The sequence below is a fragment of the Chiloscyllium plagiosum genome, chromosome 2 (genome assembly GCF_004010195.1).
Source record: "Chiloscyllium plagiosum isolate BGI_BamShark_2017 chromosome 2, ASM401019v2, whole genome shotgun sequence".
Taxonomy (NCBI): domain Eukaryota; kingdom Metazoa; phylum Chordata; class Chondrichthyes; order Orectolobiformes; family Hemiscylliidae; genus Chiloscyllium; species Chiloscyllium plagiosum.
Genome location: NC_057711.1, coordinates 112,333,918 through 112,356,526, shown reverse-complemented (window position 1 = coordinate 112,356,526; position 22,609 = coordinate 112,333,918). Strand labels below are relative to the sequence as shown.

The 22,609-nt window shown below is 37.9% G+C and overlaps 1 protein-coding gene across 3 annotated transcripts in view; it reads left to right on the top strand.

The window, feature by feature from the left end:
• The window catches only part of ugcg (UDP-glucose ceramide glucosyltransferase), a 64,379-nt gene extending 42,205 nt beyond the window's left edge, over window positions 1–22,174 (top strand). For 2 of the 3 annotated variants that reach the window (XM_043716043.1, XM_043716032.1), the window contains exons 2-9: window positions 2,269–2,410; window positions 4,155–4,257; window positions 6,683–6,784; window positions 7,519–7,631; window positions 11,164–11,342; window positions 12,481–12,567; window positions 16,014–16,203; window positions 19,150–22,174. In XM_043716043.1, coding sequence (XP_043571978.1) covers window positions 2,269–2,410; window positions 4,155–4,257; window positions 6,683–6,784; window positions 7,519–7,631; window positions 11,164–11,342; window positions 12,481–12,567; window positions 16,014–16,203; window positions 19,150–19,320 — 1,087 coding nt within the window. In that variant the 3' untranslated portion in view covers window positions 19,321–22,174. The remainder of the gene's footprint in view (window positions 1–2,268; window positions 2,411–4,154; window positions 4,258–6,682; window positions 6,785–7,518; window positions 7,632–11,163; window positions 11,343–12,480; window positions 12,568–16,013; window positions 16,204–19,149) is intronic. The other variant, XM_043716053.1, reaches the window with a different exon arrangement.
• The last annotated feature ends 435 nt before the right edge of the window (window positions 22,175–22,609 follow it).

Below are 22,609 nucleotides of genomic sequence, written 5' to 3'. Positions count from 1 at the left end.
TCGATGTTTGGAAATGTTTGGAAAGTTAAAATCCCCACCCTATTATTCTTACAGATAGCTGAGATCTCCTAACAAGTTTGTTTCTCAATTTCCTCTGACTATTGGGGGGGTGTATAATACAATCCCAATAAGATGATCATCCCTTTCTTATTTCTCAGTTCCACCCAAATAACTTGCCTGGATGTATTTCCGGGAATATCCTCTCTCAGAACAGCTGTCATATTATCCCTTATCAAAAATGTCACTCCCCTTCCTCTCTTGCCTCCCTTTCTATCCTTCCTGTAGCATTCGTATCCTGGAACATTAAGCTGCCAGTCCTGCCCATCCCTGAGCCATGTTTCCGTAATTGCTATGATATCCCAGTCCCATGTTCCTAACCATGCCCTGAGTTCATCTGCCTTCTCTGTTAGGCCCCAAGCATCGAAATAAATGCAGTTTAATTTAGTCCTACCTTCCCCCTGCCTGCCCTGACTGTTTGACTCACTTCTGTTCTCAACTGTACCCGTCTCAGATCAATCTCTTTCCTCACTATCTCCCTGTGTACCCCCCCCCCCCCCCCCCACCTGACTAGTTTAAATCCACCCAAGCAGTTCTAGCAAATTTCCCTGCCAGTATAATACTTGGCAGACGGGCAGCAATATGAAAATAGGGACTTGCATTGGCCCACATTGGTAACTTCCTCTCAGCTCCAAGTGGCAAAACTTTAATAGGAGGGCCCTGCAGTTTATTGTCAAGCTGAGAAACCTAGGTGCGCAGATACATAGCTCCTTAAAAGGGACATCACACATAGACTGGATGGTGAGGTGTTTGGCACACTTGCCTTGATAAGAGCATTGAGTGCAGGAGTTGGACATCATGTTACAATTGTATGAGACATTGGTAAGATCATAATTGGAGTACTGCATAGAATTCCAGTTATCCTTCTATAGGAAGGATGTTATTAAGCTGGAAAGGTTGCAAAATGTACAAGGATGTTACGGTTTGAGTTATAAGGATAGGCTAGGACTTTCATTTTCGTGCAGCATAGGAGGTTGAGGGGTAACCTTAGAGGTTTATGGAATCACAAGGGGCATGGATAAGGTAAATAGCCAAGGTCTTTTCCCCAGGTTGGGGAGTGTGAAACTAGAGGGCATAGGTTTAAGGTGAGAAGGGAAAATATTTAAAGGGGACTTGAGGGGCAATTTTCTCAAACAGAGTAGTGGAGTGTGTATATGAAACAAGCTGTCAGGAAGTGATAGAGGACAATTACAACATGTAAAAAAAGACGTTTGACAAGTATGTTGATAGGTAAAGTTTAGAGGGATATGGTCTAAACATGGGCAGATGGGACTAATTCAGTTTAGGAAACCTGGTTGGCATGGAGTTCAGCCAAAGGGCCAGTATCCGTGCTATATGATGATATGACTCTTACGTTTGTTGAAGGTTATCCACTACCCAATGCAGGGAGCTCAGGTTATATTGGTGTTCTACCTCATTACTATTTGTTTCTCTAACAGAGTTAGAAAGCATTCAACAACTGCATAATTCTTTATTGGGATTTCATCATAGAAATATTCCGGTTCTGTATTTTTCTTAATTGCTGTCACTGAATATTAGAGAGAGCACATACCCAAATGACAAAGATACATTTGTTTATATTATGCAACTTAACTCATGAAAAGCTAATTTACTTCGAATGGATAATTAATGTATTTTTTTAACAGAAAAATTGGCTTCCTTTTATTGTGTGTGTTGCACAAGTATGCTTTTATATATTGGAAATCTGTAAATTTCGATATTGTTCCATATTTCTGAAAGACTTTCATTCCGTTTTTGTGAAGGGTACAGCAGAGATACTTTGCCTGTTACTCCTGAATTCAAACTGGTATTCATTTCCCATTCTATCCTTTGATGAAAATGGGAAGTTTTGAAAAAAATACTGTTAAGTTTGTTTAGAATAAGTATTAAGGTTCTTGGAACATGTTTTTTAGATGAGCAAATGGTACTATTTTTCAAATAAATTGGAGAACTAGCATTCCTCATTGACCGATGGTTTGTTATTAGCTATAACTGTTTTACTGATGTTGTAACGTTGCACAGCATGGAATTATACCAACACATTTAGCAATACGGTTCACATGTGGAGGCAGCAGTATTCACTGAGCTGTTTATCTGGTGTCCAGAGTAGAAGTGTGTTCCACAATTTTGATTCATTCCTATTCATTCAGCACCTCTGTAAATCATGTTTAATGCATAAAATCATTGTAACTGTGATTTTATATCTTTCAGGCGCATTCGACTAAACAAGAAGACAACAGACAAACAACCTTATAGCAAGCTTCCTGGTGTGTCCCTGCTTAAACCCTTGAAAGGAGTGGATCCAAACCTCATAAACAACTTGGAAACTTTCTTTGAGCTTGATTACCCAAAAGTACGTATTAACATTTCATATAGCTCTATTGTTAGCTAATAAACGATAGGATGCTGTAATCATTCTCTAATTGTGTTGATGTTGTCATATTGGTAAGTGACCAAATGGAGCATTTTTTATATTAAACCAATTATGTTATTTCTGTCCTTGCAATTCACAAGATTTTTACATTTGAGGAGATCGTTAAGTCCATCATTGTGCATCCAAGATGACACCCACTACCAAATTTATTACAGTATCAATTAATTCATTTTTGTTTACCATTCAGCATGTCAAAACCCTCTTAATGTAAATCTTGTAATTTTCTTCTGCCAGGTTAAACTTTAGCTAAATCTTAAAACAATTTTCTAGAATTATGTTTTGTACACCACTTGCCACATTGTACATATAAATGAGATCTGTTTCTGCTTCCTTTGAAAATGACATATTCTCCATTATTTACTTTTGTACATCTACAAGATCCTCTCAATTTGCATTGCCTTGAATTCTTGTTGAGCCATGTTGATTAGAACTGAGCACATTATTTCGAGTGTAATCCTTTTCACAGTATTCAAATGTCTAATCATAACTTCCACTATGCTTCTATTTTGACTGTATAGTTCAGCATTCTGTAAACTTTGTCTGCTATTCTGTAATGATAGAGCAGGTCAATCATTGCATCTGGTTATGATTGAGATATCAGTGTGCATTGACGAGCAACGAATTTGCCTATCTAAGTGCTTTATCCCAATTCATTCTATAATTTCTGAGATGCCTCTTTCAATTCCACTTCTTGTTCTGATATTATCAGCAACTTTTACCAATTTATATTGGATTTCTAAATTGGAAACATTGGTGGACACCTCATCTGCCCTCACTTCTTAGCATTTCCCTGCACCTCATCGCCCTGCAGTTTTCTCGACGCTGTTGATTGATTAACAAGTTATTAATATGAAGGAATGCCGTTAACAATTTTTTGTCCACTGTTATCCCAGTTATGGTATGTTGTATCAGAGAAATCTCAAGATGAAGCCTGGCTCCATAAATTATATCAAGTCACGCAGCATGGAAACAGGCCCTTGGACCAATTCGTCCATACTGATCAGGTTTCCTAAATTAAGTTTTGTTTGCCTTCATTTGGCCCATATACATCTAAACCTTTGCCATATGTTTAATTAATAATTGAAATTACAAGGTCATCCAGATCATTCAGCATTTATGCAGGGTCTGTAATGAACCGACTTCTCAAAGTTCACAAGAGTAATGTCACCAGCTTTCCTTCCTCTACCCCTTGAATTATGAAAAAACGCTTCTCCTTTGCCTGACTTCAGATCAGAACTTTGTTCTAAGAATGGTGAAAAAAGACAGAAGTAAACCCATGTTTCTCACCTGAATTGAATCCCTTTATAGAGATGAAAGGTTTATCTGTGTTTCTGTTTTGACTGCTTGAGAGATCCACTATACAGTTTGGATCTTGCGATGGGTTAGCTTAGTTGGCTCGATGGCTGGTTTGATGTTGCAGATTGTCGCCAACATTGTGGATCCGGCTCCCACACCACCTGAGCCATTAAGGTCATGCCCCTCATTCTGTCCTCTTGTCTGACATGTAGTGACAAATCAGGTTAAACTTCCACCGCTCATCTATCTATGTATTGAGAGAGCAGCCCTGTAGACCTTTTGAACTATGCAACTTTACCTGCATTGTTATGCACTGAATGCTTATTACCTCTTTCCTTCCTTTCTCCACTATTCCCACTTCTGCCAGTTTGAAATACTCCTTTGTGTACAAGACCATGATGATCCGGCAATCGATGTTTGTAAGAAATTGCAGGGAAAATACCCAAATGTGGATGCCAGATTATTTATTGGTAAGCAGATTTAATGCATTCAATTTTCATTGTATTGACAGTTAAATGAGAGCACAAATTCTTTGACACTATCCCTCAAACGTCATCAAGTTAAATTTTTCAAAAATTAATAATGGGAAAATTTATGCTTGGATGTGTTGTTTTTAAATAATTTGAATGTCCTTCACATCAATTAAAAATCATTTTAGTGTGGTAGGTTTAATAATACCGCTATGTTCACCATTGTAGAGGTCATTATTACACATCAGTGATGCTACTTTAATTTCGATATCAACATGATTGAATTAACCTAATAACAGTGGTCATTTAGAGTCCTAGAGTCTGATAAATTGAATTATTGTCACGTGTACCAAAGTACAGTAAAAAGCTTTGTTTATGAGCAGTGCAGGCAGATCATACTAAGCAAGGATATACAAATCAAAAAGACTTAGAGAGGCATACAGATTACATTGCACAAGGCATGTGCTATGCAAGATCAACATTAGCAAGATCGGTGTTATTTCAGGCCAGAGAGTCCATTCATCAGTCTAATAATGACCCGAAAGAAGCTGTTCCTGAATCTGCTGGTGCATGTGCTCAGGCTCTGTTCTCCTGCCTGACGGAAGAGGTTGTAGAAGATCATTACTAACGTGAGATCATTACTGAGGTCTTTGATTTTGGCAGCCATTCCACGGCAGCGAACCTTGTAAATAGAGTCCTTGGATGGAAGGTTGGTTTCCGTGATGGTCTGGATTGTGCTCACGACTTTTGTAGTTTCTTAGGGTAGTGGGCAAAGCAATTGCCCTTCCAGGCTTTTCTGTACCCAGATAGTGTGCTTTCAATGGTGCATCTGTAAAAGTAGGTGAGGGTCCTTATGAAGAAGCGCTTATGCCCGAAACGTCGATTCTCCTGCTCCTCTCATGCTGCTTGGCCTGCTGTGTTTTTCCAGCACCACATATTTAAACTCCTTATGGACATGCCAAATTTCCTGAGCCGCTTGAAGAAAAAGCAGCGTTGTGCCTCTTGACTGTTGCATGTACATGACAAGTCCAGGAAAGGTTGTCAGTTATAGTCACTCCAAGGAACTTGACGCTGTCCAGTGGAAGCCTATTCTCCTTCTTTCTTTCTGAAGTCAATGATCCATTCTTTAGTTTTGCCATTGTCGAGAGAGAATTTGTTCTCTTTGCACCATGTCACCAAGTCCTTTTATCTCCCTTCTGTATTTTGACTCGTCATTGTTGGATATTTGTCCTGCTATAGTGGTGTCGTGGTATAGTAGCGAACTTGGTGATGGTGTTCGTTTGGAGTTTGGCAACACAGTCATGGGTGTACAGGCAGTACAGTAAGGGGTTGAGGGCACCTCTTGGGGGTGCTCCAGTGTTGATTGTTATTGTGGATGAGGTGTGGTTAACTCTTCTAACTGATTGCAGTCTATGGGTCAGAAAGTTGAGGATCCAGTTGCAGAGGCCAGACCAAAACCAGGGTCTGAGTTTTAAGATCAGTCAGAGGGGATAATCATGTTGAAGGTGGAGCTGTAGTCAATGAGCTTGAGTCTGATGTAGATGTCCTTGCCCAGATATTCCAGGGATGAGTGCAGGGTCAGGGATATGGCATCCAGTGTGCACCTGTTACGTCAGTAGGCAAATTGTAGGGGATCGAAGCAGACTGGGAGACTGGAGTTGATGTGGGCCATAATCAATCTCTCAAAATACTTAGTGATTATTGAGGTCATGGCCACTGGGCATAGTCATTAAGGCACATTGCATGTGCTTTCTTAGGTACGAGGATGATGATTCCATTACTGTTCTTTAGGCCCTTAAATTAGTGGGAGAAATTTAATTAATAAACACCTGAGGTTGTGGAATTCCATACCATGTGGTGCAGTTGAGATAAATAGCATAATTGCATTTAAGAGGAAACTAGATGAACACATGAATATAAAAATGAGTAGAAGGATATGTTGATAGTGTGAAATAAAATAAATAGTGGTAAGAATAGGGACCATAAATACCATCATTAATCTGAATGGCCTGTTTGTATTGTGAATGCTTAGCCAATTTAACTATAAAAATTGCACTTTTTAAAAAGAAAATCAACATCACATTGTGGAAGATATGCTTGTCTTACTCTTGACCATGTGCTGTGAATGCATTAACAGAAAGACTCCATTCCGATGCTGTTATTTTCCAAAGCAGATTTCAGATAATTTGTAGTATAATTAAAATGAAATATGCAGCCACATCCTATTTTGAAATATTTTCAGATAGGTATAAATAATCTTCCCTGCAGTTGGTTTCTGTTTATTTCCTAGTTAGTTAACCTGTGTACGAATCTCAGCAGGCGATGTATTTCCAGACCAAATTAATGGAAGTGTTTTTAATGGTTAAGAATGTATCTGGTAAATTATTTGTAAAATAGTATTAATAGAAATGGTTGTAACTTCTAGGTGGCAAAAAGGTTGGCATTAATCCCAAGATAAACAATTTGATGCCAGGTTATGAAGTAGCCAAATATGAACTTGTATGGATCTGTGACAGTGGAATTCGAGGTAAGCAGCACTTTGTATTGACTGAGATTTCCCTACTTTATTACTGTTTAAAACTTCACACATAAAATTTCATTGTCAAATGTTTCAAGTTACATATTTTAAATTTTTGCTAACTTTTAAATTGAAATAGAGAGACAGAATAAAAACTGAAAATTGTGCTGATGCCATATATATATGTGGTTTCTGGTCAGACAGCCTGCATTTACTAATTCAGTTAGCCATTAAACATGGTTGGGTGAGTGCATCCCTGCTGGCTTGAATATTTGGGCATTTTGGATGTAGTAAAATTAACTTTAGATTAGATTAGATTGCTTACCGTGTGGAAACAGGCCCTTCGGCCCACCAAGTCCACACCGACCCTCCGAAGAGCAACCCACCCAGACCCATTTACCTCGTCACCTAACACTATGGGTAATTTAGCACAGTCAATTTACCTGACCTGCACATCTTTGGACTGTGGGAGGAAACCAGAGCACCCGGGGGAAACCCACGCAGACACGGGGAGAATATGCAAACTCCACACAGACAGTCACCCGAGGTGGGAATTGAACCCGGGTCTCTGGCGCTGTGAGGCAGCAGTGCTAACCACCATGCCACCCATAACTTCTTTAAGAAGTTCATTTTTAAAAAGAAAAGAATTTTAAAATGTACAGCTGCACTGTTGCTAATGTATTAACAATAATAACCAAGCAGAGATTAATTTTGGGAACTCTTTTCACTTTCCTAATGTTCAGTGAAACCGGACACACTGACAGACATGGCCAACATGATGACTGAGAAAGTGGGCCTGGTGCATGGATTACCATATGTTGCTGACAGGCAGGGATTTGCTGCTACTTTAGAACAAGTAAGAATGGACTACTAAGAAGTGTTTGTGTTTTATGAACGAATAGCTTATGTTTTATTAATAATTTGAATGTAATGGAGAGAGAGCCAGTGCCTTAACATGCTTAAATCATCCAACTGCACTAATCCAAAGGATTATGTGGAATAAAGTAAATGCATACATTTATGATGGTAGTATTTGGGAACCACCAATTAAGCAATTTTAATGGTGTTAAAGCTTCATTTCTAACCATTTCATTATTTCCTTTGCAACCTGTAATACTCTACCTTGGTACCAATTTCATTTCCATCTGTATCTATTATGTCAGAACCCTGCTTTCTGCTCTATTGAGCTCAATCCCAGTAAATGCTTGACTATCCAGTATCTGTCTCTAGTCCCAAATTTTATATGCCTGCCTCCCTTGTATGCAAATCTGATATCAAAAATTGTTACCTCATTATGCACATCCTGATTGTGGAACTATTGCATAATAACCAAAAAGTGTAGTTTTTTTTTTTACTGATCGTTTAGTAGTCAGCAGTTTTCCATCTGTGACGGACATGTTTCAAATAAATCCATTTCTGATTACCAAGGAAGCCAATCCTTGAGCTACAAATTCTACCACAAATGCCACGTGAAGCTGCCAAATTTCTTTGTAGATTGTTGCTTTCACCGTTATCTTTTGTTGCTTAGTCACTGATTATTGTGGTAGAGCAGACAAGCCCACAGGAGATGTAATTAATTCCTTTATTGTCAACTAGTAATTTCAGGAGAAGAATAGAACTAGAGAAACATAGATCATATGAACTATCAACTTGGTCTAAAGGGTCAGCTTGATTGCACCCAGATTTTGCAAATCAGCCAAAAGTAGTTATTGCTTTCCATATGCATGTGTCAGATTCTGTGTTGGGGAACAGATTGTCTGTCACTGTGGTCCTAAGGTAGTAGGTCTTCTAACTATTTCATTAGGGTCCTTTTTTAGATTAGATTACATTACATTACAGTGTGGAAACAGGCCCTTCGGCCCAACAAGTCCACACCAACCCGCCGAAGCGTAACCCACCCATACCCCTACATTTACCCCTTACCTAACACTACGGGCAATTTTAGCATAGCCAATTCACCTGACCTGCACATCTTTGGACTGTGGGAGGAAACCAGAGCACCTGGAGGAAACCCACGCAGATACTGGGAGAATGTGCAAACTCCACACAGTCAGTCGCCTGAGGCGGGAATTGAACCCGGGTCTCTGGCGCTGTGAGGCAGCAGTGCTGACCACTGTACCACCGTGCCGCCCACTAATGTGACCACTAGTGGTGGTATGATTCCTTATCCCATAATCATATTTTCATGATGCATGTCATCAAGCAGGGCAAGTTACAGGCATAGAAGGGATAGTAAGCAAGTCTTTTTAGCGAGAGGAGTTCTCTAATGAATACAAAGAACTTAATTTGAGTCATGATAGATTGTAGAGCTGACTGTGTAAGCAAATTGATTCCTTCCACATCTGCGAGGAAGGCAAAGGTCAAACACAATAATGAAGAAACCAAGTGGACTCAGAGCTAGGACGCTATTCTGTTTCACTTAATTCTTCACTCTGAAACTGTTTGAAGTGGAGCTATCAAACTGTGCAATGCAGTGCATGTTCCAATGGAAGAAATAGATAAGACAAAGGAATCTTTGCAGGCAGTCAATTTTATCAAAAATTTTAAGAGTCCTGCTGTGCTAATGTTATCAAATGCCTTCCTGAATTTTAGGAAAGTAAGGTAAAGATGTATACCCTGTTCCTACACTTTCCTTTTAGTTGCTGTTTGGAGAAGACCACGTGCCAAGTAGATCTGCAAGTTTGAAAAGGAACTATGTATCTGAGTACACTTCGTGTACAGGAGATGAGTCTTTGAACTGACTCTAGCAAAAGCCTTCCTGATGATGCTAAGGGATAAGATCACCTTTGTTAGTTTTGTCTGTTGCCATAATCATAGAATTTCAGTGTAAATGCTGCACTGAGGAAGAAAATATATGTGACTAAATTTTAATTATCTGTAGCTTGTTCAAAAATCCAAATTGTTTTGAAATGTCCTTCATAACCAAATATTTTAACTAGACCAAGTAAAATGTAGTTGACTCTAAAAAGGCAGTATTTTAGTGTTCCAACAGTTCTGATTGGCCTTTTCACATTCATCTGTAATACCAACCAGAACAACTGCTATCTAGTTTGCACAAACTTAAATTATACCAATTTGTCTTAATTATTTTAGAAATTTGCTACTCTTTTAAATTGGAAGCAATTCAATAGACCTTGATGAAATCTATCAAAGTATGCTACAGTGTCCTTCAAACTGTGCCCGTTCTCTTTTTGTAATTATTAACTTACCACAAGTATACACAGGTTCTGGAACACTCTAATATATTAGAATAAACATCTTTTTCCAACATATTCAAAGTACTTTCATTAGCATGTAACTAAAAATATTTTTTGTAATTGGCAGAAACTTAAGGGGCTCATAATGATAAAACAGGTTTTCCCTTGTATATCTTGTACCTAAAATTCAACAGATAATTTCAGACTTCTGATCAGTACATGGAGTTCTTGATGAAAGACATGACTATGTTAATTATGCTGAGTGTTGGTTTGTTTGCAGTAATGTGATCTCAAGATTTGTCCTATTTTCTGATCTGACCTGAATTCTGTTTGTGCCAGTTCCTTACTCAGAGACATTTAGAGCACAAAGGAGACCATTCTACCCTTTGCGCCACACTGGTTGTCAAAGATCTGACTACACTAATTCCATTTCCAGCTTTTGGCCATAGGCCAGCCATTTTGGTATTATAGGTGAATATCTAAATACTGCCTAAACATTACAAGAGTTTCTGACTCAACCACCCTTTCAGGTAATGACTTCTGCCTCTGGGGTGGAAAAATTCTCCTCTACTCTCCTCTACTCTCCTCTACTCTCCTCTACTCTCCTCTACTCTCCTCTACTCTCCTCTACTCTCCTCTACTCTCCTCTACTCTCCTCTACTCTCCTCTACTCTTTGACCTCTTACCTTCAGTTTATGCCCCCTTAACATTGACCCCAATAGTAATGGACAAAGTGCCTTCCTATCCACCCTGTTTTTGCTCCTCACTCCAAGGTTAACAACGCCAGTCTATCCACTCTTCCTTATAGCTCAGACCTACCAGTCCTGGCAGCATCCTGATAAATCTCCTTTACACCCTCGCTAATGCAACCACATCCTTGTTATGCTGTGAGCAGAACTGCATGCTAGTCTCAGCCTGACAAGCATGATAATTCCTAAGCTGATCATGGCAAATCTTTATTATGTATTTCACTGTAAACTAATTAAGGAATAAGTATTGACTCTTGGTATAACTTTCATCACTGAGTGCGGATACATTCTTGAATTAGCTTATATCAGCTAAGTGCAGTTGCAGTGCAAGGTGTTTGTACTGTTTTTAAACTCAGGAAAACTAACCTAATTTTGGGGACTTTGACTGAATTTATAGTGCAGTAGTATATTTCTAAACTTGTGCAACTTCATTACATCATAGGTATACTTTGGCACATCACATCCAAGAACATATATATCAGCCAATGTGACTGGCTTCAAATGTGTAACAGGAATGTCCTGTCTGATGAGAAAAGATGTATTAGATCAAGCTGGAGGCCTTATTGCTTTTGCTCAGTATATAGCTGAAGATTATTTTATGTCCAAGGCAATCGCAGACAGGTGAGTATTTGGAATTTCATGAGTACACAAATCTCTAAGTTCCAAAAACTTCAAAGTCTTCAGTTAAGAACTATTTCTGGTGTTTAATGGACCTACCCTGATTACTTTCTATTCTAAATTTGTTAATAACAATCTTTTTTTCTTGGGAACAGTGTTGGCTAATTGAAGAATTAAGCCTCCATGTAGTATGGCACAAATTCTACTGTTTGTTTTTTATTCCTGGTGAGCTGCACATTCAACTATGATCCACTAAACCAACAAGGATTCTGTTGAGAAAATAGTATGTCCGCTCCCTTGGCACTGACCCTCCAACAGCGCGGTGCTCTCTTGGCACTGACCTTCCAACATTGCCCAGCGAATAATATCTTTTTGTGGTTATTTGCTGTTGTAATAGCCCAAGTTTGACTCTGTTGGACTTGTTTGTTGTGGTAATGTATGGCCTTCATTCTGAAAGAAAATAAGTTATCAAAAGGCAGGGGATGCTAGAATCTGGCGAATCAAATGATTGTCTCGGAACTAGGAATAGGTGTATGCAGATATCCTATTATGCCAATCAATGCCTGGTCTGTTTCCTTATTCCACCTACTCACCTTGACTCCATATCCCTTGACTTGAAACCCTGTCAGTCTTGGATTTAAAATTGTTAATTTTAGCTCGCATCCACTTTTTCATGCAAGGGAGTTCTACACTTCTACCAACTTGACTTCTCTCCTAGATTCCTTCACATCAAACTTGAGATTGTGTCTCATTATGTTCAAGACTTCCCTTTATGAGGGAAACATTTTTCTGCATCTCAAAATCATAACCACCTCCAAATCTGTGGAGGTCAATGTATCCTTCCTCAGTGCTACTTAATAAGACAGTACCCACTGTACTTATTCAGGATCAGTGGTCTTCTGAGAAACTTATCACCCAATTGAAATCTAAAAGAATTTGTACATTTGTCTTAATTCCTTGATCATCTTGACAGTAGAATATCTTTACAGAAGCCAGTACCTTGATAATTTTGGCACATCATGTTTTTTAACTGCAGCACATCTGGATGCAATAATAAGCAGTTGAACTGGTATTAATTTATTCAAAATTTCTTTTATTTTAACAATGTCATCTTGTTTAATTATGTTGACTTCACTTTTAGGGGATGGAAATTTGCTATGGCAAGTCAAGTAGCAATGCAAAATTCCGGCAGTTATTCTATTTCCCTGTTCCAGTCACGAATGATCAGGTGAGGCATTTGTAGGTGCTTAATGTCTAGGCTATTCTGCATTTTAATCGATCTCAAATAAGTTGACTTGCATCAGCACTGCTCTTCCACCTTTGTACAGTTACTATACAAAAAAGGAACTTGCATTTATGCATCATTGTTAATACAAAACTCAAGTGTCATTTGCAAAAATGTAATCAAACAAAACTTAACAAAGATGAAGAGGTAGTGATCAGAAGCTTTGTCAAAACAATGGTTCTTAAAGGACAGGAGGAAAGCCCAGGAAGGGGATTCTAGGGTTTAGGACCAAGAGGGTTGGAGGAACATCTGTTCAAGAGTGGTTCTAGGAAGGGGAAAATGCAAAAGGGTCGGAGTAAGAGGTCACATAGAACTTTTGGAGACTTGTAAGGTTATAGGTGAAGTAACCAAGATATTAGTCATTGACCATGGAAACAGATCATTTGGACTAACTCATCCATGCTAACCAGATTTCCCAAACTATAAACTAGTCCCATTTGCTTTGGTTTGGCCCATTTCCTTCTAACCTTTTTCTATTCATATACCTGTACAAATGTATTTTAAACGTATACCTCCTCCTACCACTTCCTCTGGCTGTTCAATCCACGTGCAAACTACCTTCTATGTGAAAAAAGTTGCCTCATAGTTTCCTTTTTAAATCTTACTCCTCTCACCTTAAATTATGTTATCTAGTTTTAAACCCCCCTACCTTAGGGAAAATACCTTAACTATTCGCCTTATCTATGTCCCACATGAATTTATAAATCCCTATAAGGTCACCCCTCAAACTTCTAAGCTTTAATGAACAATGTCCCACCAATCCAGCCTTTCCTTATAACTCAAACCTTCCCATCCCAGTATCATCCTTGTAAATCTTTTCTGCGCACTCTCCAATTTAATAATGCTTTCTTTGAAAGCATTTAAACTGGGGGCTGAGAATTTCTGCAAAATAATGCAGGTTGACAAGCATAGATGAGAGTTCGGCGACAGACACAAGTTTTGTGTAAACTCAAACAGAAAGTTTGTGAAACTCAGCAGGTCTATCAGCATCTGTGGAGAGAAAACATAGTTAACATTTCAAGTCTAGTGACACTTCTTCAGAACATTCCAGGAATTCCTATATTTTGTTTGTTTTTAGATTTCTTGTATGTGTAGTCCTTTGTTTTATTTTAGAGTTTTAGATAAGTTGTGTTGCAGTAGGCAGAGAATGGGATCTGGCCAGGAGAGCCTAGAGAAGTATTGGCAGTAAAAGAGCAGTTGTGGGGGTCAGCAACAAATAGTGCAAGTGCACAGATGGGCATTGTTCAAGATTACGTGGCACAGTGGCATAGTGTTTAGCACTACTGTCTCAGTGCCAGGATCCTGGGTTCAATTCCAGCTTCAGGCAAATCTGTGTGCAGTTTGCACATTCTTCTTGCGTCTGCGTGGGTTTCCTCCAGGTGCTCCGGTTTCCTCCCACAATCCAAAAGATTTGCAGGTCTGATGAACTGGCCATGCTAAATTGCCCATAATGTTCAGGGATGTGTAGATTAGGTCAGGGGTAAATATAAAGTAATAGGAGGGAGAATAGGTTTGAGTAGGATACTGTACGAAGAGTTGGTGTGGACTTGTTGAGCCAAAGGGCCTGTTTCAATCACTGTAGGGATTCTGTGATTCTAGATAGCATTGGGCATCAAGAATGTAAATAAAGTTGATTGTTTCAGCCTTCCAGGTAGCTAATTGAATGCAGTTGCAGCTCATCCGCTACTGAATATTCAGAAAGGAATCTGGAAACTCAGATGCAATGGATAGGTTGAGAGATGGTAGTGGAGTAATTGGGTGTCTTCACTGGGAATGTAGAAGCTGATCCCATGTTCTTGATGTACCAAGTGAAGAGCCTTCGGTAGATTGTTGATTCAAACAATAGGTGCCACATTGATGCTGTGATCTTGATTGGATAGACATGGAGGAGCAAAATGATTGGAATCCCACTGAGTTTTGGGGAAGATGGTGTGGTCAATCATATCAGATATGGAGAGATTCCTAGAATTAGGGAGGGGTTGTACTTTATGGAGGATAGTATTTGAGTTTGGCTGGTGCTGTCACTGCTTGGAAACCCGATTGAAGTATGCACTTGACGAATAACATAGATTTGAAAGTTGACCTATTCCAATAATTTCAGTGAAAAAAGGTCTGTTGGAGAATGTGGGCACCCATTTGCTGGAGAAGAGGGTTGACAGTAGTTTTCTGAGAAACCTGATCAAAGGAGGATGTCAGTATCAGGGAGTTAATTATTTATGAAATTGGTCAATTTGATTTGAGGAAGAAAATGAATAATCGATTGATTAGTGGGAGTGGGCTTTATACAGTCATAACTGGGTCACATTTAACTTGGAGAGAGGCTTGGGAGGGCTCCAGAGAGGTGAAATATCATCTCTGAAAAGATGATTAATTAGAAAGTATCTGGAGAGTGGTTTGGGTCAGCAGGAGAAAGGAGGGAGGAGTAGAGAAGCTGAATAATTCAAGAAGCAACATTGGTCTTAGATGGGCCAAATGGGTATGGAAGGGGAAGTGGTTTTGAGATAGATGTAAGCAGTCTTTCTGATGGTTAAATTGGGTTTGTACTGGTTGACAAAATAGCAAATCTATTTTGAGAGATTTATCCAGAATATAGTAGCTAGTAATTATTTAGCAGAATTGCAAAAGTTGAATAATTCCACTTCTCTTCAAGGCACCCACAATAGATTCAAGTTGCTTATGAATTGAATTTGGTCAGTTTTTGTGCTGCTCAAGTACTGTGGTATTTGTAAGTAGTGTTAAGTTAGAATTGATGGACATAACTGTAAATTAATTGATATGAGTTCAAATTACAATTGTCATTTGAATTCATTTGGTCTGTGCCTGAACCTATCTCGTCATTGTTGGGATATGGAAGTTTTCATTTCAGTATTATATGAATCTGTTTCCTTTGCAGAGGAGAAAGATTATGCAGTTACTTTAGCACCATGAAAGCTTTCAGTTGATCAGCAACATAAGAAAAATGTGCATGTTATATAGGGTCCTTCACAAACTTGACACACTGCAATACCCTTTATAGCCAATGCAATACTTTTGAAGTATAATCACTATTGTAAGATACAAAACACAGTGTCTAATTTTCATGTAGCAAGATCCCACAAACAGCAATGTAACAATGACCTTATCATCTTACAGTCATGTTGGTTAATGGATCAATGTTGGTCAGACCATTAAATGCAATGTTCCTGTTCTTGACCACTTTAGTTGACAGAAGGGACCTTGGTTTAATGTCTCATTCAACAATCCTTTGCACTGATCAGCAAACCTCAAATTTCTGACTATGATTTTAAAATTGCATTCACTTAAGTACTACTTTTAAGTTGAATTGTACACAAGTTGAGTGAATTGTTTTAAATGTCATTAATGTCTTTTTTCCTTTTCTTTAAACTAAGGTGGTCAAAATTACGTATCAACATGCTGCCTGCTACAATTATATGTGAACCAATCTCTGAGTGCTTTGTTGCAAGTTTGATAATTGGATGGGCTGCTCATCATGTCTTCAAATGGGACATTATGGTATTTTTTATGTGTCACTGCTTGGCATGGTTTATATCTGATTATATCCAGCTCAGAGGAGTCCAGGTATGTGATTAGCTGATTCATATTGATTAAATCAGTTGTGCAAAACTTAGTGTAGTATTTCAAGCATGTAAGTTAATTACAATTGTTTCAAGCTGTTTGTTTAACTATGTATTTGCTTTCTTTGTGATGGGAACTCTGTCTTCACATGCTCTTATCAGGAGACTAATCTGATGTCTTACAAATATTTTTTTTGAACTAGTTAAAAATACAAATACAACCTGAGAATAGAGAACCAAAAGATTAGCAATAATGAGAAACTGAAAAAAATACTATTAGTAAAGTTTTGAAGAAATTAAAGGAACTTAAAGTTGGTAAATTTCATTTCCCTGATTTACATCCTGGTGTTAAAAGAGGTGACTGTAGAGATAGTGGATGTATCAGTGGTAATCTTACTGCAGATTGAAAGATAGTAAATACGACTCCTATTTAAGAAAAGGAGAGAGAGAAAACAGAACTGTACGTTTGTTTACTTGATTTCAGAAGTAGGAAGAACTCTTTAAAAAAAAATATTAGTTAAGTGGCTAGGCCAACATTTATTACTCCGCCCTAGTGGCTCCAGAGAAGATGATGGTGAGTCCAGTGCCTTGAATCACTGCATCTCTTGGAAGGGTTGGTACACACAAAATACTTGTTTGGAAGTAAGTTCCAAGATTTTGATCTAATGATGGTGAAGGAGCAATGCTGTTGGTCAGGATGCTAAATGGCTCAGAGTGGCACCTACAGGTGGGGGTGCAGCCATCCCGTTTTCTAATTGCTGGAAGTTGAGGGTTTAGAGATTGCTTCGATGGATCCTAAATGAGTGATGCTAGAAACTATTGTAAAGGATCTGATAACTGCATGCTTCAAAGATAGTAATAGGGAAATCATCTTGGAAAAACTTGAGTTTTCCAAAAAGATAACTAACAATGGATATGTAGTGTATTTGGATTTTAAGAGGCTTTCAATAAAGTACCACACAGTATGCTAGCCAACAACTATGGATCACATGGATTGAGTATTGCCTAACAAAAAAAAACAATTTGAATAAATGGATCATTGTCAGGTTCTCAAGCTGTGTCTGAGGTGGGTACCGATAGGACAAACTGAATCAATGATTTGGACGTAGGGACCAAACGAAAAGATTACAAAAACAGAGAAATTGCTGGAAAAACTCAGCTGGTCTGCCAGCATCTGAGCAGAGAAAGCAGAGTTAAAGCTTCAGGTCTGTTTTTTTTGTCAATTTTCCAATTGTTTCCAATGGCCAATTCTTTTGTTGATGACACAAACTACGTGGGTATGTTGCTTGTGAAAAGAATGCAAATAGCTTTGAAGGGGATTGAAGGTCTGAGTGTGCAAGAATATTCCTAAATCCCTAGATGGAATATAATGAGAAATTATCCACTTTGATAAGAAAAACTGATATGTAGATTTTTTTCTTAAATGGTGAGAGATCTGAAGTGCCGATGCCCAAAGAGAGCTCCTTGTTCATGAGTCACTGAAAGCTAATATGCAGGTGCAGCAAACAATTAGGAAGATGAATGGTATGTTCACCTTTATTATGAGAGGATTTGATTGATGAGGTCTTGCTGCAATTATATACAGCTTTGAGAGTACGCCTGCATTACTGTTTTGGCCATCTTATCTAAGAGGGACATATTTGTCTTATAGGGAATGCAGCAAAGGTTCACCAGACAGTTCCTGGTCTAGTGTGATTTTCTTGAGAGCAGAGCTGGAGGAGACTCAGTATTCTGTAACGTTAAAAAGTTGAGAATTTATTTCATTTAAACATGCAAAGTTTTTGAAGAGTTTGACAGGGTATCTGTACTGAGGATGTTCTCTCAGTAGGGTGTTGTAGATAAGAGGTCTCAAAGTAAGGGGAGTAATGTTTTCCTTCAGAGAATGGTGAATCTTTGGAAATTTCTACCCCAGAAGGCTGTGATGTATTGGTCATTGTGACAGAGATCATTAGATTTCTAGAATTTAAAGACATCTAGGAACATAGGAATAGTGTCAGAAAATGTGGTATAAGATCAGTCATGATCTGGTTTGGAGTAGGTATAAGGGGGCTGAATGCGTCCTGCTCCTATTTCCCATGTTCCTATCATAGAGAAGTAATTTCAAAACTTATTTCCATTAATAGCACCCATCAGTGATGTAATTTTCCTTATAAAGATCAGAAACTTGCAACCTTTAGGAAACTAATAACAAAAAATGCAATAAGATTTTTGAATCAGTTCAGAAGTCTTATTTTGGAGCCAATTCAGAAATCAGACCTTGTGATAAAACCTTTCAGCAAGGAAATGGCTTTGTTCCAAAAGCATAAGGAATTTTTTTCCACATGCCAACTTGCTGCACAAAAACCAGCTTTGCAGATCACTCCGTCACTGTCTCTCATACACTTTGCTTGTTAATTGTATGGTCAATCATTGGATCTTGGAATTGATCTCCAGTTTATTGAGGTAGCCTGGAATGATTGTGTTATCTAGCAAAATTTTGTAAAGGTCCAGGATCTAAGTTCTTTACCAGCTGACTGCAAGGTCTGTGCTTTTGGCGATTAGACACTTTAACTTGGTTTTACATAGTATTTGTTTTTGACGTCCAAGTGCTTCTAAAAATAAATATGCGATAAATAGCCAGATCATCTGTTTGTGATTTTACTGAAGGCTATATGTTGGCAAGCATCTGAGGTTGGTGTCTAAGAAGCACCGTTCCTTCTTAGACCTGTCAGTCATAAAGTTCTTCTCTTAGAAAAATAAAACAAGCTAAGTAATGTGTGCATTTTTTTCCTGTCAATTTAAGCAGTAATACTCTTTTGAACTTCGCAGCTTGCCTCAATTTCTATTGTTTAAATTAGTCTTGTTAATATAATTAACAACATTGCTGAAATAATCTGTGGCATATGAATTGAACAATAATTTGTTTCTCTTTTTGCCTTCTCCCCTCACCCACTCTCCACTTCCAATTCAGGGTGGTCCTCTATGTTTCTCGAAACTTGATTATGCAGTAGCTTGGTTTATCAGAGAATCCATGACAATATACATATTCTTGTCTGCCCTCTGGGATCCCACTATAAGGTGGCGGACAGGACGTTACAGACTGCGTTGTGGTGGCACAGCTGAAGAAATCATTGATGTATGAACACTCAATCCAGGCTCTAAATTAAGAAAAGTATTATGTATGATGTTTGTACAAAGACTTTTAAATTGTTCTATCTTCCATAGTTTTTACTTGTGTGTCCTTGTATTGAGTTAAATTATTTGCCTGGCACTTGCAGCTGAAATTTAAAAGCTTGCAGAAAATGGAAAAAAAAAATGAGGCCAAAAAGCATGTTTTTCTATCTCTCTATGCAAAGGAGTAGGTTAGAATTTTATTTTTTAAATATATTTTAACCTAACTGTTAGTTTTAAAAACCAGATACAAGAATATTGTTGCTTTAAACATTATGTTTGAGGTATTGTGTTTGGCAATTCAACAGTACTGCTTACAAAAGGCATGAAAACATCTGTTGGATAATTGTTATTCCATTGCAAACAATGTAAAAAGATCTTTCAAGAGAGGGGATGACAGACAAACAATGTTTGGCCTCATGGCAACGACCAAAAGTAGTTTTATTATCTGCAACCTTCTGGAACAACTTTAGTATTAATCACTGCATGTGTAATAGCATATAGTTCTATCTTTTGGTTGCTTTGAACAGCTAAGTAGCTTTTTAAAGAGAGGATCAAAGCTGCTAAGTGAATGTTACTTCATGCGTTTCAAGACCAAATGAAATTGCACATCCTCTTACAAAAGCAAATTACTGTGGATGTTGGGAAGCTGAAAGAGAAGATGCTGGAAAATCTCGGTTAGGTGGCAAGTATGAAGATTGACAGTTACCATTTCAGGTTGATTTTTCACTTGAAGTCTGATGGGAAAGGTTCTCAACCTGTAACTTGTTTCTCTGCACAAAGGCTGCCTGACCTGCTGAGAGTTTTCAGGATTTTGTTTTTTGTTATTATTAGTCATCCTCAGATTATAACTTTCAGTATTTTGGAAATAAGGGTGTGAAGTTCAACAGCTTGTAAATATGAATATGTCCTTCAGCATTACTGAATAATGTCTAATAGGTAGGAGGACATGTGTGAGGTTATAATTGCGATCGCAGCGACTAATTCAGAAACTGCCAAACTGAATCTGTTGATGGTTCATGTTTCGATATTACAATCTTGATCTGGTCTTCATTAATTAAAGCTAGTTTGGTATCCATGTGGAAATGCAATAATTTTGCAGAAACGTGGTGCATGCAGTTGCATTTCTATTTTGTCCAGGCTTCATGTTAATGTTTGTATTCAAAGTGCTTAGTGAGCTCATTAGTCACAACTTATAACAAATTGCAGTGGTGAACTAGATCTGTTAAAATGGGGTGGAAAGTGCTCTTTGTATGCCTGGGTCTTCAGATTGGACTGTAAGAGAATTTTGTGGCCTGAACTTTGTGCAGCATTTGTATTTTTTTAAATTTGTGGCCATGTAGAAATGCCATGTATATTTCATAGACTGTGACTGTGAAACGTTTGCATTCTGAATAACACTAGCACCTAGACTTTAAACATGTTCTTTTTTTAAAGAAAAGTTGATTTTCTGAAATCACTGCTGGACAGTCAAATCCATAATGTAAGCAATAATGAATTTATTTGAAATCGCATGATGGCAACTAATGCACTTTAAGCTCAGATAATCTGGTTCATCTTGTGACCAGGCAAATCTTGGCTTATAATATTGCCATTAATTTTTTTTTTTGTAAATTGTTCTAAATTCATTGATTCTGTCACAAGTTTGCTGGCCATTACTGAATATTGGGATTGAAATTGGAAAGTTTTGGAAAATATCTGTTGTTCATTTACTCTACTGATTGAGCCACTGCCTTTTCCTTGTTTATTTTGACATTCTACCCTTATGATATCATTTAACTGGTTTGAGGGGTTATCCTGTGTAATCTTTGCACCGCTCAGGCATAACATTTTGTTTGCATAATCTCCCATCATTGGCATGAATCAGGTGAATCCTGAGGAAGTCCTATGTTTTCAAGAACTGTCTAGTTGTGATCCACCAATTTTCAGCTTGCCATTTGAGCTTTGCTGTTAAACATTGTGTGTTATTTGTGATTTTTTTATAACTCATTTTTGTTTTATGAATTTTCATTAGTCTGACCAGTACTGAAATGAGAATTCTACTTGCAGCCTGATGCAATGCTGGTTGTTTTCCATGACATTTCAGCTGTGAAGTTTAAAAAAAAATTGGAAGTGGTTGATAATGAATCATTTTCACAAAGTTACAGAACAATGCATGGAACAGCTGAAAATGAAGTGGCACCAAAGCATGATCTCATGATTTTCATACTTTATTGAGCCATTTATGTACTTTTATCGATTGCAGGTACAAAGCACACATAAGTCAGCACCAATTATAGTGTACAGATTTATTCAGGGATCCACTTGCCTATTGCAAAATTCCACTGTTGTATCTTCAGTTGTCAAAACAACCGTGTACTAAACAGATCTCAGTGACTGTGCCTCTCTGTGGGCTTTGGTGTTAAAAATGAGCCTTAATGTTGATTGTATGTTTTGGGGTATATACGTGATGACTACAATCATATGGAATGTATCAGCTTTGTCCTTGTTGGTTTAAATCTGAGACTGCTAAGTGACACTGACCTTGCCATGCACATAGGTAGGCACTGAAATGAAAACTTGCTTTATTTAATTATCAACTTTGTTGTGTTCCAGACTCTGCCACTAAATGCTTAAACCGTGAAATTTTGCTTCAGAAGACTATATATACAGAGATGTCAATTGTACATTCAACTTTTTACTGAATAAAACAGATTTGAATGTAGTTGTAACGTGAATAGTTTTTGTATTAGTTATTTGTCACATATCTTTATGAAGTGGTATAAGAATATAAAGTATGGCATTAATGTTTTAATTGTTATTAAAAAAAATCAAGTGGTGACAAACTGTTTTGTGCCTTTTTGTTGGGATGACATCATAAAATTCTTAGATGTCTTGGTAAATATTTGTGGGAAGGATATTATCCAGAGACCTGCATGAATGCTCTAGAGATATTTGTTCAAATCTTATCACAGGAGCTGAGGAATTTCATTCAGTTTGGTTAAATCAATCAGAATTTTTAAAGTGTTAATTTCAGTAATGGTAGCCATGAAATTACTGGCTTGTCTTAACTGGTCTGGTTCACTAATGACCTTGGAGAAAAAAATGTGCTGACTTTGTCTGCTGTGCTTCACCTGAAGCAATGTATTTTACCCCTCCAGCCCTCTGAAATCACTGCGTTGCTAAAAAGGTAGCTTACCTCCAGACTGACCTGATTAGTGCCAACAGCATAGTGTTCAGTCCCCATCCTGGCTGTGATGGACTTGGACACACCACTTTAC